Consider the following 16,850-nt stretch of genomic DNA (forward strand, 5'->3'; position numbering starts at 1 on the left):
ACAGGAGGAACAGCTGCCACACCTTAATAAATTAAATCTTATTTATTATTTCAAAGTCCCAAACGTCGGAGTGGACAAACGCAGGAGTCCCATTTATTAACTTAGTCCTATAGTTTATACAAACGGACAGTTTAACTTTAAAAAAGTTTAAACTTTACTACAGTAATATAATTAAACTAAAGAGTAGGACAAACGGACATTAACACTTGTATAGTGTCTGAAGTGAATAATTTAAATATAAAGTATAAGAGTCGAAGCAAAATTGTAAGTAAATTTATTGGAAAACTGCTTCATACAGGATAACCGATAATGTTTATGGTTATACTTACATTTCTAGGACTTAATTATAGAGTTGCTTGCTTCGCTTATAATATTATTCTTTGTTGTCCAAGGAATCAATATACCAAAAACCAGATCAAACGGATAATTAGATCACATAAAATTTTGTTGTTATAAAAGTAGAAAAATCAACATGTTTAAAAGGGATTTACGGACATTCTGGTAATGATTATAGAGTTGCTTCGCTTTCTAAATCGTACGTAACTACATCATGCAAAGTTTGAAAGCGATAGGACAATTCTAACATGCCTAAAATTAACGAATAAAAGCTAACTATCTCGGACGAAAAATCAACATGTTTAAAATGGACTGATGTAATGATTATAGAGTTGCTACGCTTTCTAAATCGGACGGACCGACCATAATTATAGAAAAGCTTCGCTTTTAAAAAGGTAAATTAAAAGGTAAAAAGGAGAACCCGATCGGTTCATCGGTTAGCGAGATCCTTTGTATAAAGATTATTTATTCATTATATTACACTTGGAAGTTGGAATAACTAAAAATAAATAGAATTCAATATATATTATACCTGGGTCAAGTCGTTGACGTCGTTCAAGTATTCGCTGGCTCCTTCGTTTCGTGCTGCTGGGTCTAGATTTCATTATTCGTTCGGATATTTATACTGAAATAAATTATTAAGGTAATAAATAATAATTTAATAATTAGTATTTTATTTTTCATAATGCAAATGCAGATATAATTAATTTCAATTTCAATTCAATTTCAAAACGTTCACAATATACGTATAAAAACACTGCAAAATCAAATATTAAAAAATAATTAACTTTATAAGTTTATTTTATGCGTATATAAAAACTAATTACGCATTAAAACAAAGAGAAAGGCGGTCAAAAGGTAGAGAAAGCCATTAAAATAAAGGGGTTGTATGCAAAAATGTAATTTCCTCATTACCTTCCGATAAGCCGCTGAAATTTATTTTGCCTTTTCTCGGCAGTTTTCGGCGGTTGCGCCGCCGTTTCTTCTCCCCTTAGTATCCAAGTAACTTGAAGTTGGCTGGCCCATCTCTCGTTCGTCGCCAACCTACTATTTAACTTTAAATTACAAATTTGTAAAATGTAAATTATCTTTATAAACCAACCTAATGCCGTAAAATCAATCTTCGAATAAACCAACCTAATGCCGTAAAATCAATCTTCGATATTTATTATTTAGAAAATGTTAAGATTTTTAATTTGTTAATACTAATAGTCTAATAGCATGAAAAAATTTTATCTTTACATACCCTTTAAAATATTAAATAAGTGGCATCCGCATTTAGAGCCTAGAGGTCAATATCCAAACATATATGGGTGGGGGAAAAGGGTTTTACATGTAAGTAACAGTTAACACCTTTATAGTCCCCCCCCCCCCCAAAATAAAGGGAAGGGCAATGGGCTGTTTATTTTACACTAGTCTCCCCCCCTCCCCTATTTAAGAAGGGTTGCTATATGAAAAGAAAGGGTTGAACTTGATTTTGAATATAACCCCCCCCCCCCCCAAAAAAAAAATACAAAGAATAATCCCTTTATTTATTTAAATTTTCCTTTATAAAAATTTTCCATAATATATATATGACGACACCTTTATTATAACCCCCCTTTATTTATTTAAATTTTCCTTTATAAAAATTTTCCACTAATGCTGGGTGACGGGAGAGAGTTTTTTTTTAACTTTTAAGAAAGGTTTATATATATGACACCTTTATAAATTATAACCTTATATTATAATGGCCGATAAATTGATGTACACTCCCAATGATGATGCACAAAATTACCCCTTTTGTAAATAACAATTAATAGTTGAAACGTTTTTACACTCAACTTAATGAAGCAACCAAGTCCCAAAATTCCCCAAAATTGTTGAGCAAACCAAAAAGAAAACGTTGGTATAAAACTTTGTTTTTAAAAGATATGAAATGATACAGATATTCATCATATCATTATCATCAATCTATTCTATAATTGGCCAAAAAGCCTTCATAAAGTGACATCAAAGCTGACAATAAAAATGGTAATCCTTGAATGTTATGTAACTTCCAATATGTAACTATGAAGCAATTTTGTTTGTCTACATTACCGAATACTTTTTTAATTCTATTCATCTCAAATGTAACTTTTCTTAAAAATAGGTTTCTAAAACTTGAAATATAATTTTTAACTTTTCTTACCAATGAATGATGAAACTTAAGTATAAATTGAAAAACAATTTGAAATATCCAGCCTCTAACGGCTAATTTATTTACTAAAATTTCATCGTATTAAATCCAAATTAAATCTTGTTGGTTCCCCCCCCCCCCTCCTCCTAACCATTACGTTATGATGGGTGGAGAAAAAAAGATTACATATAATTATATTCAAATAAGAAGTGTTGAAAAAGGGGGGTGGGGCAGGTTTCAAATAATCTTTAATCTTTTAATCTTTAATCTTTTACGGAGGGTAAATTAAGTGTTAAATTACCCCTTCTGCAGATTAAGCATCAAATCCTCCCCCCTCCTCAAGGGGAAATTAGGAGAATTCTTAGTCTTACATGTCATATAAATATTTTCCAACACATCCCATGATTTCCCTCGTACTTCGTAGTAATTGGATACGGATTATAGTTATACCCCCCCCCCCCACACTTTCTTTTATGTGTGTTTATTTTATCCCTTACTATTCCAAAAAATAAAATTATGGGTGGAGTTACTGTTAAGTTGTTAACCCTTTTCTTCCCCCAATCATCCAATGTAAGCGGTAACCTGGCCATTCTCACCACCTTAGGCTTAAAGTCATAAAGTCATAATTAATATTAATCTTTTTTTTTAGTTTTAGTTCAGTTACAACATCGTTAGAGAATGGCTGAGCCTGACTCTAATAAAGTTATAGGTGACGATGATGACAGTGAGGTTGTCCAAGCTATGCCTGACTCTTCAGTTACGCGTACTCGTAGTTTGCGTGAACGTAAGACGATCCCCGATGCAAGCATACCCGATATTTTGGATGAGGTTGACCTTGATATGTTGGAGGAAAAGGAGGGTTTGGGGTCCCCCCCCAAAAAAATAACCCCCAGTGATAACATTAGGTAATAATAATATTTTCATTTTATATTTAATAATGTTATAAAAAAACTAAAAGGGGTAGTTTCACGAAGTTTATTTATTAAGCTCAAATGCATTTCGTGAAACTACCCCTTATAAAATTAGTGGGTTTCGTCGTATTTTTACTTTTTATTTACTATTAAGCTCAAATGCATACCCCTAATAAAATTATAATAAATGGGATTATGAAAAGTAGTAACTTTTTATCTTAGGGTAGGTAAATGTTATTTATTTATTTAATTTTCAGTTGCACTCCAGGGTCGGTAATGTTGGAGGAGAAGGAGGGGTTGGGGACCCCCACAAAAAAAATAACCCCCAGTGATAACATTAGGTAATAATAATATTTTCATTTTATATTTAATAATGTTATAAAAAAACTAAAAGGGGTAGTTTCACGAAGTGCATCTACCCATGCTAAAAAAAGTATAGAAATGGGATTTTTACAGTAACTTTTTATTTATTAAGCTCAAATGCATTTCGTGAAACTACCCCTTATAAAATTAGTGGGTTTCGTCGTATTTTTACTTTTTATTTACTATTAAGCTCAAATGCATACCCCTAATAAAATTATAATAAATGGGATTATGAAAAGTAGTGGGTTCCTTTGTATTTTTACAGTAACTTTTTATCTTAGGGTAGGTAAATGTTAAAAAAATATCCTTACTTACTTTTGGTCAGGTTAGGTTGGGTCCTCCATCCATCCTCCGGGGCGCATTCCTTCCATGTTCAGCAACTCTCGGTGCTCTACACACCAAGAGAGGCCATTTTTTTTTAGAATATAATCCCAAATTTGGTAAATTTGGTGGGTTCTAAAAAGAACCAGAGAAATTGAAAATTTATTTATTTATTTAATTTCAGTTGCACTCCAGTCACTTCAAAAATAGCTGATCCACAACGGAAGCGAATAATAACAAAGTTGTGTTCACCTCCAAGGGTCAAGAAAAGAAGAACAGAGTCTTCTCCCCAATCGAGGTAAAAAAAACAAGTAGCCAAATAATTTTTTTTTATTTTGTCCAGAGGGCAAGGGAAAAATAATATTAATTAATAATTAAAATAATAGGCTATTTTTTTAAGGTCAAAACCTGACAGCCCAGAACCTGAAAATCCAACTTCACCCCCCAAACCTTCTCCCCAATCGAGGTAAAAAAAACAAGTAGCCAAATAATTTTTATATTTTGTCCAGAGGGCAAGGGAAAAATAATATTAATTAATAATTAAAATAATAGGCTATTTTTTTAAGGTCAAAACCTGACAGCCCAGAACCTGAAAATCCAACTTCACCCCCCAAACCTTCTCCCCAATCGAGGTAAAAAAAACAAGTAGCCAAATAATTTTTATATTTTGTCCAGAGGGCAAGGGAAAAATAATATTAATTAATTAATTAATTATTTTAAGGTCAAAACCAGCAAGCCCACAACCAGCTTCACAAACAACACCAGATACATCACCAATGCGCCCACTCAACGTAACGCCGCCGCCGTCTCCATCACCTACAAGTACAACAGCCACACCTAAAGCCGCAGCCACACCTACAACACCAGCTGGAGACACACCTTCTTCAGCACAGTCATCCCCAGCTGGAGAAAAGCCAAAAGGGAGAGGTGGCCGTACAAGTACAACAGCCACACCTAAAGCCGCAGCCACACCTAAAGCCGCAGCCACACCTACAACACCAGCTGGAGACACACCTTCTTCAGCACAGTCATCCCCAGCTGGAGAAAAGCCAAAAGGGAGAGGTGGCCGTACAAAAGGATCCAAGAATAAACCCAAGATGAACAGTGACAGTACGGAACATATGTTCATCAAAGGTAAGCTTAAATTAGTATAATTAATATCAATAACATAGGTAGTAACATTAAAAATTTAATTGACAGGATGTCTATTTGTCTGTACTTAAATAAAATACATTATATTATATTTATAATTAATAACCATACAATCTCAACCGTAAATACATAAATTTCTAGAATACTAGTTTGTTTTACTTTACCTATATATTAAATTAACTGTTCTATTGATTACCTAGACTGCGTGGGTACAGTACAAGGGGACACACACTCGCTCTATGACCGCCTTGATGGGAAGAGGATAACATATAGTAATGGTGATAAGGTACAAACATAAATACTAAAAATAATAATAAAATGTAGAGGGGGGGGGGGGGGCAATTCTTGATGGGAAGAGGATAACATATAGTAATGGTGATAAGGTACAAACATAAATACTAAAAATAATAATAAAATGTAGAGGGGGGGGGGGGGGGGCAAAAGTGACACTTTTTGAAAGCAAAACTAAAAGTCAAGAAAGGAACACAACTAAAAAAAGAGTTACAGGTGTGAGATTATTAAATAAAATGTTTAATAAAATTAAAATTACTTCAGGTTTATGTCTACTTGGTTAAAGTGCTTGAAGATCATGCTTACATGATCCCCAACTACCCTGGAAAGGGTCAGAATAAGACCCCGTGGGGGCGGGGGTGCAAATACTGTAACTTCCATACCTGGGATGGCACATACCACGTGAAAGAATACCCCACAGAGGGAAAACCAAGAGAGAAATTTATACTGCAAGAAACTAACCTTCTTAGGTAATAATATTAAGTTGACATAAAATAACATGATGTATTAACGCAACGTGCCGGAGCCGTATAATTTTGATGCGGCTCCGGCTCCGGGGAGCCGTATTTGGAAATACGGCTCCCGGCTCCGGCTCCAGCTCCGGCTCCTACCTTAAAATTAATATATCAATTTTTTTCCATTATTGAATTTGATAAAATAAGATAAATAATATAAAATATTTTGCTTTTATTTGATTAAAGCTATATAAAAGTAGAAGGATGTGTGTCTATTTGTTAAGTAACAATAGTTTTTCAGTTTACTATATGGAACTAGCCCATTGCCAAATTATAATATTACTTTAAAAAATCATTTTTACCTAGTCCGGAGCCGGAGCCGTTTTTAACAAAAAATACGGCTCCGGATCCGGCTCCACAAAAAATGTTGCTGCTCCCGGCTCCAGAACACTGGTATTAAGTATTCATAAACATTGATTAAAAATATATACTGACAGACAAGGTGAATTATAGAGTAGCTTTGCTAAAAAAAATAATATTAATTGCTTACCTGTTTAGGAGGTTTACCCGTCACTGGATCATTGACCACAGAGATGTTTACCGAGAGTATAGGAAGGGAGTGAACCTGGCCAGCTTTCAGAGGAAGTTTCAACAGGCCCAGGCAGATGCTGAAGTTATCCATGAAGTCAAAATATACGTCACTGCCCTAGAAGCGCTGCGCCACATAACAGGAAAACTGGTTAATAATGAAAGTTTCCTTCGCTTTAAGGTAAATGTATGTTTAATATTTTTGATCATATTTGCTGTTATCTAATGTCTCATACCTATATTTTTTTTAACAAAATTAATTGAAAATGATTGCTAAAATCGAAATATATCTTCATGTCAGTTAGAATAGTGTATTTTTTAAAAATAGGTTGAAAAACATACTAACTTTAAAAAATTCGCTTTAAGGATAAGGATGCCAATGCCTTTGACCATATCATCGCCAAGCAGGTCGGTTTACTTGAGAAAGGCAAGAAGCAGGATGCACCCACCAGCAAACAGCTTCATAACTGGCTGCAGGGGCAGCACAAGTATTACATGGAATCCTTCAAGAAGATTTTAGAAAATAAAGGTATTAATAACTATTAACTATTAAGTATTATAATTTATAAACTAAAACATTACTAAATAATTTCAAAATCTGAAAGAAATAACAAATAATTAATTTAAATTATCTTCACTTCCGCGGGTGTGTACATTGCCGAAATCGAAGGAAAGGTGCACACCTGCGGAAAAAATGTTAATATTTAATTATTTTAAATAACAAATAATTATAATCAATATTATCTTTGTTTCCGCAGGTTTGCACCTTTCCTTCGACTTCGGCAATGTTCACCACACCGACTTCATTGCAGGTAACCTAAATAAAATAAATAAACTATTATTATTTATTAATGCAATTACAACTGCAGCAGCTACATAACCTGAATTAAATAAAGTAAAGTAAACTATTATGAATGAATAATATAAAAGAATTACTAATTTTTCAGTAACTGCAAACTATACCGATGCAGACGGTCCCAAAGAATTGTTGCTCGCCTGTGAACAGGTATAAGTTTAAAATTAATTCTTAGAAATTTAGAATGACCACAAATACCTAAATGATAATTTGATTAATTACTTATGTTTAGATGCCTAAACCCGATGCTTCCGGCCGCAGCATCTACGAATATTTCGAAGAACTGTTGAAAAGGTTTGGGCTTGAGCATTATCAACTTCTCAGCTCCACATCCGACTCGGCTGCCAACTGTGTAAAGGTAATGAAAAATTATAAATTATAATTATAAAATCATAACTATTTAATAGTTTTTTCTCGCATCGTATTTTAAATGGCTTTCCGCGGATGTAAAATGTACAATTGTAAGATAAAACCAGTTTTTTTAGATGAATATTTGAATGAATACGAGAATTAATATTATAAAACAATACCATTAGAAAGTAAATCATTAATTTATTTTTCATTCTTTAGTCCGTCAAGATACTCAATGAAGAGCACGGGAAAACCCCCACAGAGTATACAAGTTTCATGAACCATGAGGATGAAGATGAGGGAGTCAGTGATGATGATGATGATAGTGATAAGGAAGACACACCTGAGGCTGATAGTGAAGATGAAATCCCGTTGGATATGTTCATAACAGATTTAGATGAGGTTGAGGATGGTGTTGTAGAAGCCGAAGGTGAGGGTCAGGATGGAGATGAAGAAACCCTGGCAGGAACAAGACAAGGCGATGGCGGCATATCAAGTGCGATTTTCTACAGGTCCATCGCCATCAAAGATCCACAACAAAGAGAGGGTAAGTAAAGTTAAATTAAATTCATTCCCAAAAAATTCAATGAATTACATTTAATGATTTACAGGGGTAGTTTCACGAAATGCATTTAACTAAATTATATTAATTTATTAAATTATTTCTTTTCAGCAATCACAAATTTCGGGAAACTAATAGAAGAGAACATCCAAAAAACAATGGTATGTGATGAGCAGAAATGTGGACTTATAGTGGGAGGTGTTTGCCTCAACCACCAAGTGGAGTTGGCGTTGAAGCAGGCTGCCAAAGTTGTAAGTAAATTAATTAAATGATTAATAGAACCAACTAAATAACTTATACAGTAACTTAAAAAGTTAAATAATAAATTATACAAAAACGTGAAAATTAACAAATATTATATTTTTTTAGAAAGGGAAGGGGTACAACAGAACCATAATTAACCTGGCAAAGCTGGTCAGTAAAATTATGAATAACAAGAAGCTGCGTCGCATTTTGGTAGAGAGTGGACAACGTATGCTTACCAGATACGTGGAGACGAGATGGAGCTCCAGAATGAACATGATAAAGCGGTTCTTAGAGTTGTTTGACAACAAACAACTACTTCAGAAGGTGAAAAAATCCGTGCAGGATCAGAAAGGTAAACCCAAAAAAGTTAATTATAATTTAAACAACAATTTAAAACTAACAAAATTACCAATTTAAATTTCTCTCTGTCCCTTAATTAAACAAAAGAGAAAGGTAACAAATAGAAGTTTATTAAAATTTAAACTAAATAAATTATTTCTTCTCTCGTTCCCTTAATTAAAAATTAGAACTGTATATATCAATAGAATTAATTTTTAATTTTTAATTTTTATTTTAGTCAACAAGAAGTTTGACAATCTGTGGCCAACACCTGACCAGGTTCTTGCCCTCAGAGAAGTCCTGGAAGTGTTGGAGTGTGTGGATACCATGCTGACAATTCCTGCACAAGCCCATGAGGCCACAATCGTCCAGATGTTCACCATGCTGGATACGGTGTTCTTTACCCTACGGACAAGTATGCCTGGCAACTTATTCGCTAGACGTGTATTCAAGTTCCTTCACCTGAGAGTTAACAAGATTGTCCGTACTAATGCAGGATGGCAAGTCTGTCTCTACCTACACCCCCTGTCACGCAGTCATTTGGAAATGATTGCGAGTGGCACACAAAGCTTTACGGTGACACAGGATGAAGCAAAAACAATTTTACAACAAGCACCCAAAAATTGTAGGTTGTTGGGTGAACGGCTACACCGAATCTCACTGAGAGCCAACCTAAGTCCTGAAGAAAAGGCAGATGAAGAGGCCGACCTGCGTAGAGCTAATGCGGATGCCGACAATGAGGATTCCGAAGCTGACGAGTACGAATCTCCAGAAACTGCACCTCCCACAGGTAAAGATATACAATATTAATTAAAATAGATAATAATAATAACATTAGTTAAATAATTCAATTATCATTTTTATTAATTATATTTATGTATTACAGGCATGATGACACCCATCCAAAAGATGTTTTGGAACAAACAACAAGAGTTCAAACAAATTCAGGCTCAAGCAGCAGCCAAGAAGAAAAAGAAAGAACAACGTGACAAACAGAAGGATCCCCTGGACGTCATGAAGAAACACCTGAAAGCTGGGCTGAAGGATTGGAATAACATAGAAGAATCCAAGTTGCATGCCTTGACATACGGTTACCAACGTGAAGTCGCTAAGATAAAGGAGGAAATTGCGAAAGTCAAAAAATCTAAGTCCAAGGATTTCGATGTTGAAGAACGCCAGAAACTGTACAAACAAGGAGCAATGACCGCAACCCACAGGATGCTTACTGCCAGGTATGAACATGTTGCAGAGAAGATATGTTATCCACCTGGACTTGTCAGTTTGATGACCAACTTCAACAACTTACCTGTTTCTAATGCGAGGTGTGAGAGAATTTTCTCACACCTCAAATTAGTTTACTCATCGAGGCGCTATAACCTAGAGAAAGAAACCATCCACGCCATCATGTTCTTGAAGATGAACAAGCTAGTCCCCAAGAAGTCCCAAGCATTTTGGGATAGGCAGGTAAAAGTTACCAAGAAGACAGCAACCAAGGAACTGGAAAAGTGAAATAATTTTTGTAAATATGTTTATCATATTAATTATGTTGGAAAGAAATAAAGTAGAAGTAAAGTAAAACAAATAATTTAATGAAATAATTTTGTGTTTTTTAAATATCTGTATCATTACCATTATAAAATAAATGTTGTAATAAAACCCAAAAAACTGTTTATTGATATATTTATTTTTTTTGCAGTATTGTTATTTAATTTAACAAGGATGAATAATCAATAAGTAGCGAAGCCAAAAACATTACTCAAATCATACTTGTCTTGTGTCTTTATGCGTGGATGGTCTCTTGCTCGAGGTTCTAGAGTAAATAAGTTGGACATCAAATGAAAGTAAATACTAAATATCCAAAAATAAATTTGAATTTCAAGTAAAGGGTGATGGAAAAAAATAAAAATGCGTACTTGCCGCTTCGCTTATATTATTGTACATTCAAACATCAGTAAACCAAAAATCAGACCAATCGGATAATTAGGTCACATAAAAATTTGTTGTTAAAATGTAAAAAAAATACGGACATTAATGTCAGAACTGAATTATCAGAATGCGAATATATAAGAGTCTAAGCAAAATTGTAAGTAAATTTGTTTAAAAACAGCTTGATAATCAGGTTTAATATGAGCGTACATTTAAAACCGAGTTTCAACGCAAAAAAACGCGGAGCCGAATCTAGAAATACGGCTGCGGATGTGTGTATATTTGGTAACATATGGTTTTTAAGTTTAATTTAAGGAAATAGACCGTTAAATCATATTATTACTGTAAAAACTCACTTTTAACTAATGTGGAGCCGAGCCGTTCTGAACGACGTAAAAAAATGCACGGAAATTCTTTTCGAACACAGGGATTCAATATTTTTAGGTAAGACTTATCGATAAAACACACCCGATACTTTGTAATTTTGGAACGATATAAAAAAATAAAAAATAAACATAATTAAAAACAAAGTATGGAGCTTGCCGAATTATTCACAGTATAAAATCTGTGCGTTTAAAATTGAAATTACCAAAAGGCAAAATAAGAATAATTAAGTTATAACGAACAGACTTATCACTTTATATTTACAAATTATTACAAAATCCTTACCTTAATATACAGTAAATGATTATGTGTACTGCCTTCCGAAATAGAAAACATAGCCTATTATTTTGACGTGTATGTACTCTTATGACATTCACTCAAAACAATAGACTACAATAATTTTTTTCGGACGACAGTACAGAATTAGATCTTCTTGTGTTGACACTTGACTAAGACTTTGTTTCTTTCTTCTTTTTTTTATAACTATGCAAATAATATTTATCACTTTATTTTATTGTATTAATATAATTCCATTTGAAGTTTTCACATTGAATATTAAATTTTTTATTATTTTTCACTTTTCTTTGTATCTAACTAACGCGTAGTATGACGTGTCAATACACTCTGAAATTCAAATAAGGACTGAAGAACTATGTGTGTGTGCACGAGGTGCACGAGGTAGAAATGTACATGGGTAATTAGAAACTTCAATATAATTTATTTCGTTATATTTACATTTTTTAAAATAAGATTTTTTAATATGTTTTGACCACGGTAAATAATAAAAATTTGTTGGAGGAATTTTTGTGTATATATTTATCCCTGATATAACAGCATACACCGGAAACGGATGATATCAAATAACAGGGAATCTATAAATATATTGTTACAAATACAATTACAAACTATTATAAGTTAACTTTAATATATTTCATTATCGTTATATACTTTTTTTACGTAATGCAAAATTATCCTTTTTTAATATTAGGAAGAATTTTTATTTTACCCTGTAAAAAAAGCAATGAAAAAAGTAAGACGTCTAAAATGTCGTATTCTTAACAGGTAGACTTTTTGGAGTAAGGAAATTATGTCATCACATTAATTTCATAGAAAGAACCTAAAAGTCTAATATATCTAGTAAATTTTATTTCGGAATTGTTTAACGAACATACTTAATTTAAGATTGCGTGATTTATTTCGAAATAGAAATATAAAATGTAAAAATTTATTATTTTTCAAAATCTTCTATTTATTTACCAAGTACTTCGTATATAAATATTAAGAAATTTGAATATTTAGAAAAATAGAAATAGGGATGTATTTTTGAACGAAGGGAGAGGGGAATTAATATCCTATTTTTGAAATAGAATTCTTGCACACGTATATAAATATTCCCCAATTTCAATATTTTCATATGTCTAAATTCCCTTCCAAATTTACTCGAAATACGATACGTTTAGGGTTTAGAATAGTTAATATTTAAAATATCTAGTAGACACATCATTGACCTAAAGGAATAATATTTATTACACTTAAAGTGAGACAATTAGTTTTTTTTAAATATGGAAATAATGAAATGTAAATAGTCTATAAATCTATTCAAAAGAACAAAATAGTGAAAATACTAAGGCTTTTACAAGCGGCTTCGCCCCAAGAAGTCTTTTGATGAAGTGAAAGTTAGGCTATTATTATTGAGGCAAAAATATAAGAGATATGACATGTTTTGGGGACCATTAGAAATGATAATTTTGTCTTTTATTTACCTATCCCTCAACGGATGGTGTTACTCATGATTACTCCATTACGTTTCAAATATATTTCACATTAGTTTTAACTACTTTAGACAGAGAAACCTAATTGTAAAATTTAAAATGCTATTTCTCAAATTTACTTGCTGAGATGGGTATGATAACAGTTTTAATTAACCTCTGTTTCATATAATAAGCTAAAATTATAAATTTCACAAGATGTGTATCCCCTTATATAAATTACTCAGTTTTTTACTCTCTGAAGCTTAAGATTACCACTAAACTTTATATGGAAGCTTTTAGCAGGTCCCGGGGTGGTTTTAGGCTATTATGATTATAGATTTAATCCTTGAATGGTTTTAGATCATTTTTCTAAACCCATCTTACCAATTACCAAATACAAAGTTATAAATTATAGGGTCGCAGCGGCAAGTAATATTTTATAGTTCAAGTCAAAATTATATTAGCTTACCCCTTAATAAGTTAATAAGATCCCAACCAAATTATGATTTAATTTTTTTTCCAGAATATTTGTGTTTATAAAAGTACTTGCATTCTTTTAGTACATTGTTGCATTGCAAACAAAACTCTTTTTTTTAACTTTTTAGTAGCGAAGCTACTCTATAACTATGTTTTCAAAGTCGTACGTCCCAATTTTTGCTTTAAAAAATGGACCATGGAAAGAAAGTAAAATAGCAGGTTTCGTCGTATTTTCACAGAAGCTTTTGATAGGTTGTTTTAGGTTAGGTATATGTTAATGATTGCTCCGCAGGGTTAGAGCCCCCTCAGGGGCTAGAAATAAGAGAAAAGCTACTGTGCAAATACGACAAAACCCGCTACTTCGTTTTCCTTCCATGATCCAAAAATTTTCTATTCTAATTTTTTTTATATAGATTTGTTATTATTACTGTGTTACAGTTTATCGTTCTTATCTTAAAAAATGTGTAGATGTTGTGCGTCCTATGTATATTATTGTTCTTGCTAAAAAAGAATTTGCATTGCGATTTTTTTGCTCCTTTTTGCGTTCCGCCTTTATTCATTGGTCTATTGTTATATGAAGCGAAACTCTTCTACATGCTGTTAATTCATTGACTTGAACATAAAATACTTACACTCAGCTAAACAACACGATAAATACTATAAGGGGATAAGTTCGAATCTCAGCCCAACACCGTCAAAAATGGTTCCTACTGCTGCTATGTCAGGTGCGCCATATTAATAGTTGAGAAGGGAAAATATATTGGAATTAAACTGGTGCAACTCATTACCATGCACAGTTTGGACTCAAATATTCATGATATCTTATTAAATGAGAATATTGCAATAATGAATTTTAAGCATCTAGATGTTTGTATTTTTTAAAGTCAAGCTTCGCCTTCATGCTTGTAATTATCCTTGTTTTATTATGTATATCAGGTTTATGTTTGGACATACAAGTATCAAGTGATGGGGGGGGGGGGGTTTGAAGTCATACATATTTCAAGTATGGGGGGGTTAAACAATCTATTATACAGTTGGGTATGTAAGTTAACTTCTCGTATGAGGAAACATTATAAACATTCATAATTTCATCATAAGAATAATAATAAACAGTATTAATATTGGTTTATTACCTATTACCTAATTGTGTTCGGATTCTCCTTACATCCAAAAATATAGGACCTTCAGTCGGATCAGGGGGTGGGGGTATCAAAATCCCCCCTTCTCCCATCCTAATTCAACACTTGATATGCGTTGTTTGCTTTTCGTCGGCTATAACACAGTAATATTGTTTTTCGATTTCTTGACCATTTAATTTGGTGTAAATCTTATTTTATAAGTTTTAAATACATGATTTTTCGACATTAGTGACTGTGGCTATTTGTGTCGGTAGCTTTTAGGGTTAATCAACATTTTGCAACAATTATGGACGTAATCATCTTTTAGCGTCTACGATAAATCAACTTATACCCCTAACCCAACTCCCAACAATATTTCAAGATATGCAACAATAAGATATTTAGATTGACAAATTGTTTGTAGTATAAAGCAAGTTTTAAATTCTTTGACATATTATCTTGAAAAAGTAATATTCAAAGTTTGAAAACAATAGGACATTTTTAACGAAGACAATCAATCTATTTAGATGGATAAGAAAAGAACAGATAGGAATTATAAATTGGAGTAAAGAAAAGTTATTTATTGCATCGTATTATAGACAGCTTTCCGTGGATATTAAAGTGAAAAATTATAAAATTAAAACAAGTTTTGTTAGCCCAGATTTGTATTAATTGTTATCAACAAAGAAATTGTACAATTGTATATATTTCAGTAATGCTGAGATCCAACACGTGTGGGACCCCCTCCACCATGCTAAGCCCCACCATGACGTCATCAATGAACTTATCTACAATAACAATCATGTTATCAGTGATAGGAGCGCAGCCTTTGATGGTTTCATGCAAGGTAATAACATTTTATCCTTATAAAAAGCAACAAGATGTCTGCTTGTGTGTACGTGTCTGTTGCATAGGATATCGATAACTACCTTACTTTGAAGCTGCTTATATGTCCAGAGAAGGTTTAAAACTATTTTAGAGGAGCGTACCTCCCCCTTCCCAAACAAAATATACTGCCAAACATTGAGAAAGTTAGGATAAAAGAAAGAGAAAACAGAAAGAAAAAATCACATACAGACAGACACAAACACTTAAAGAGTTGCGTTACTATGAAAAATGTTCTATAAACGGTAGGTCAGGCGTGAATACCTTAATTATAAAGAAGCTTTGCTTCTTTCGTTGATGATGATCAATAAATATGTTGACAAAACTCTTCTTTGTCAACCTTAATTACCTCCAATCACTAGACGTCTCTTTAAAAAAATCTTTTTAAATAAATTTATTTGATTTTAAAATTTTGCTAAATAATGTCAATAAAGTAAACTTTCAAAACACATTTATCGTTCTTTCTATAATATGAAGTACATAGTAAGTTTTTTTGTCCGAAGCAAAATATCTCAGAACTTACTGATCCAGAAGTGTTATAATTTTTCCGGATGCTTTATAAATGTCTTTTGGTGATTTTAAGCTATTTCTACTCCCCCCCCCCCCTCCCCCCTACGTTATCTCCTAGAGGCTAGCAATGAAGTTACGAGACAGCGTAAAGTGGCACCAAAAATATGACGTCAAACGATAAAATAACCAATGAGAGGCAAGTATAAATTTACCATTGGTCAATTACAGTGTACACTGGCCTTTAATTGTTTAACTTTATTGTATGACGTCATTTTTTTGGTGCCACTTTACACTGTCTCTGAAGTAACCAATTTCCTATATGCATCTAACTACATAAATAACTATCTATCTGTTTATCTGTCCTTCTTTATTTATCTATCTATCTCATGTCTATCTGTCTATCTTTTTAGATGAGAAGATGACAACAGTGTCAACAATACAAATGACAGGAAAGTGTTCATTTCAACCAGCCATAAATTTATAGGAATTTATCTATAGTTTTACAGGGAGGGAGGGGACATTGAGCGGTTAATTACTCTAGTTCTCAAAGTTTTATTTGTTCTTTATTTGTTGACTAAACAACTTTGGGGACTTGACTTGTTAGTTCATAAAGTTAAGTGTCTAATCGTTTTAACCTATGATTTTAATCTACAGGAAGGGTAAATTTTGGTATCATAATTGGGGATATACATCAATTTATCGGCCATTGTCTTATCTCTTTAGATTCCTGATAGTTTTATACTAATTATACTTAAAATAATTGGTCATATGTTGAATTTTCACAAATTTTTACTAACCCCGTAGGGCCTGAACAAACCCTTTTCCTATATTAAGTAAATCTATATTGATCAGTAATTATTATAACTCCTA

The 16,850-nt window shown here is 32.7% G+C and overlaps 5 protein-coding genes across 5 annotated transcripts in view; all 5 read left to right on the forward strand.

Moving 5' to 3' along the window:
* LOC145325950 (uncharacterized) overlaps positions 1 to 16,488 on the forward strand; it is a 59,984-nt gene extending 43,496 nt beyond the window's left edge. Inside the window, exons 5-6 of the mRNA XM_080168974.1 lie at positions 15,299 to 15,432; positions 16,391 to 16,488. Of these exons, the coding sequence (XP_080025100.1) occupies positions 15,299 to 15,432; positions 16,391 to 16,464 (208 nt within the window). The 3' untranslated portion in view covers positions 16,465 to 16,488. The remainder of the gene's footprint in view (positions 1 to 15,298; positions 15,433 to 16,390) is intronic.
* On the forward strand, positions 1,850 to 4,855 carry LOC145325952 (uncharacterized). The gene is made up of 3 exons (XM_080168976.1): positions 1,850 to 3,399; positions 3,663 to 3,746; positions 4,274 to 4,855. The coding sequence occupies exons 1-3, from the start codon at positions 3,173 to 3,175 to the stop codon at positions 4,389 to 4,391; spliced, it is 429 nt and encodes a 142-aa protein (XP_080025102.1). The 5' UTR covers positions 1,850 to 3,172; the 3' UTR covers positions 4,392 to 4,855.
* LOC145325501 (uncharacterized) lies at positions 4,866 to 7,207 on the forward strand. Its single transcript, XM_080168481.1, has 5 exons — positions 4,866 to 5,223; positions 5,442 to 5,527; positions 5,797 to 6,002; positions 6,546 to 6,756; positions 6,942 to 7,207. Exons 1-5 carry the CDS (start codon positions 4,866 to 4,868, stop codon positions 7,119 to 7,121), a joined length of 1,041 nt encoding a protein of 346 aa, XP_080024607.1. The 3' UTR covers positions 7,122 to 7,207.
* On the forward strand, positions 7,542 to 8,483 carry LOC145325951 (uncharacterized). The gene is made up of 3 exons (XM_080168975.1): positions 7,542 to 7,581; positions 7,664 to 7,789; positions 8,002 to 8,483. Exons 2-3 carry the CDS (start codon positions 7,664 to 7,666, stop codon positions 8,335 to 8,337), a joined length of 462 nt encoding a protein of 153 aa, XP_080025101.1. The 5' UTR covers positions 7,542 to 7,581; the 3' UTR covers positions 8,338 to 8,483.
* LOC145325949 (uncharacterized) lies at positions 8,540 to 10,695 on the forward strand. Its single transcript, XM_080168973.1, has 3 exons — positions 8,540 to 8,942; positions 9,168 to 9,719; positions 9,816 to 10,695. Exons 1-3 carry the CDS (start codon positions 8,771 to 8,773, stop codon positions 10,436 to 10,438), a joined length of 1,347 nt encoding a protein of 448 aa, XP_080025099.1. The 5' UTR covers positions 8,540 to 8,770; the 3' UTR covers positions 10,439 to 10,695.
* Positions 16,489 to 16,850: the final 362 nt, after the last annotated feature.

The sequence above is a fragment of the Acartia tonsa genome, chromosome 8, assembly GCF_053477335.1.
Source record: "Acartia tonsa isolate MP-2025a chromosome 8, ASM5347733v1, whole genome shotgun sequence".
Classification (NCBI taxonomy): Eukaryota; Metazoa; Arthropoda; class Copepoda; order Calanoida; family Acartiidae; genus Acartia; species Acartia tonsa.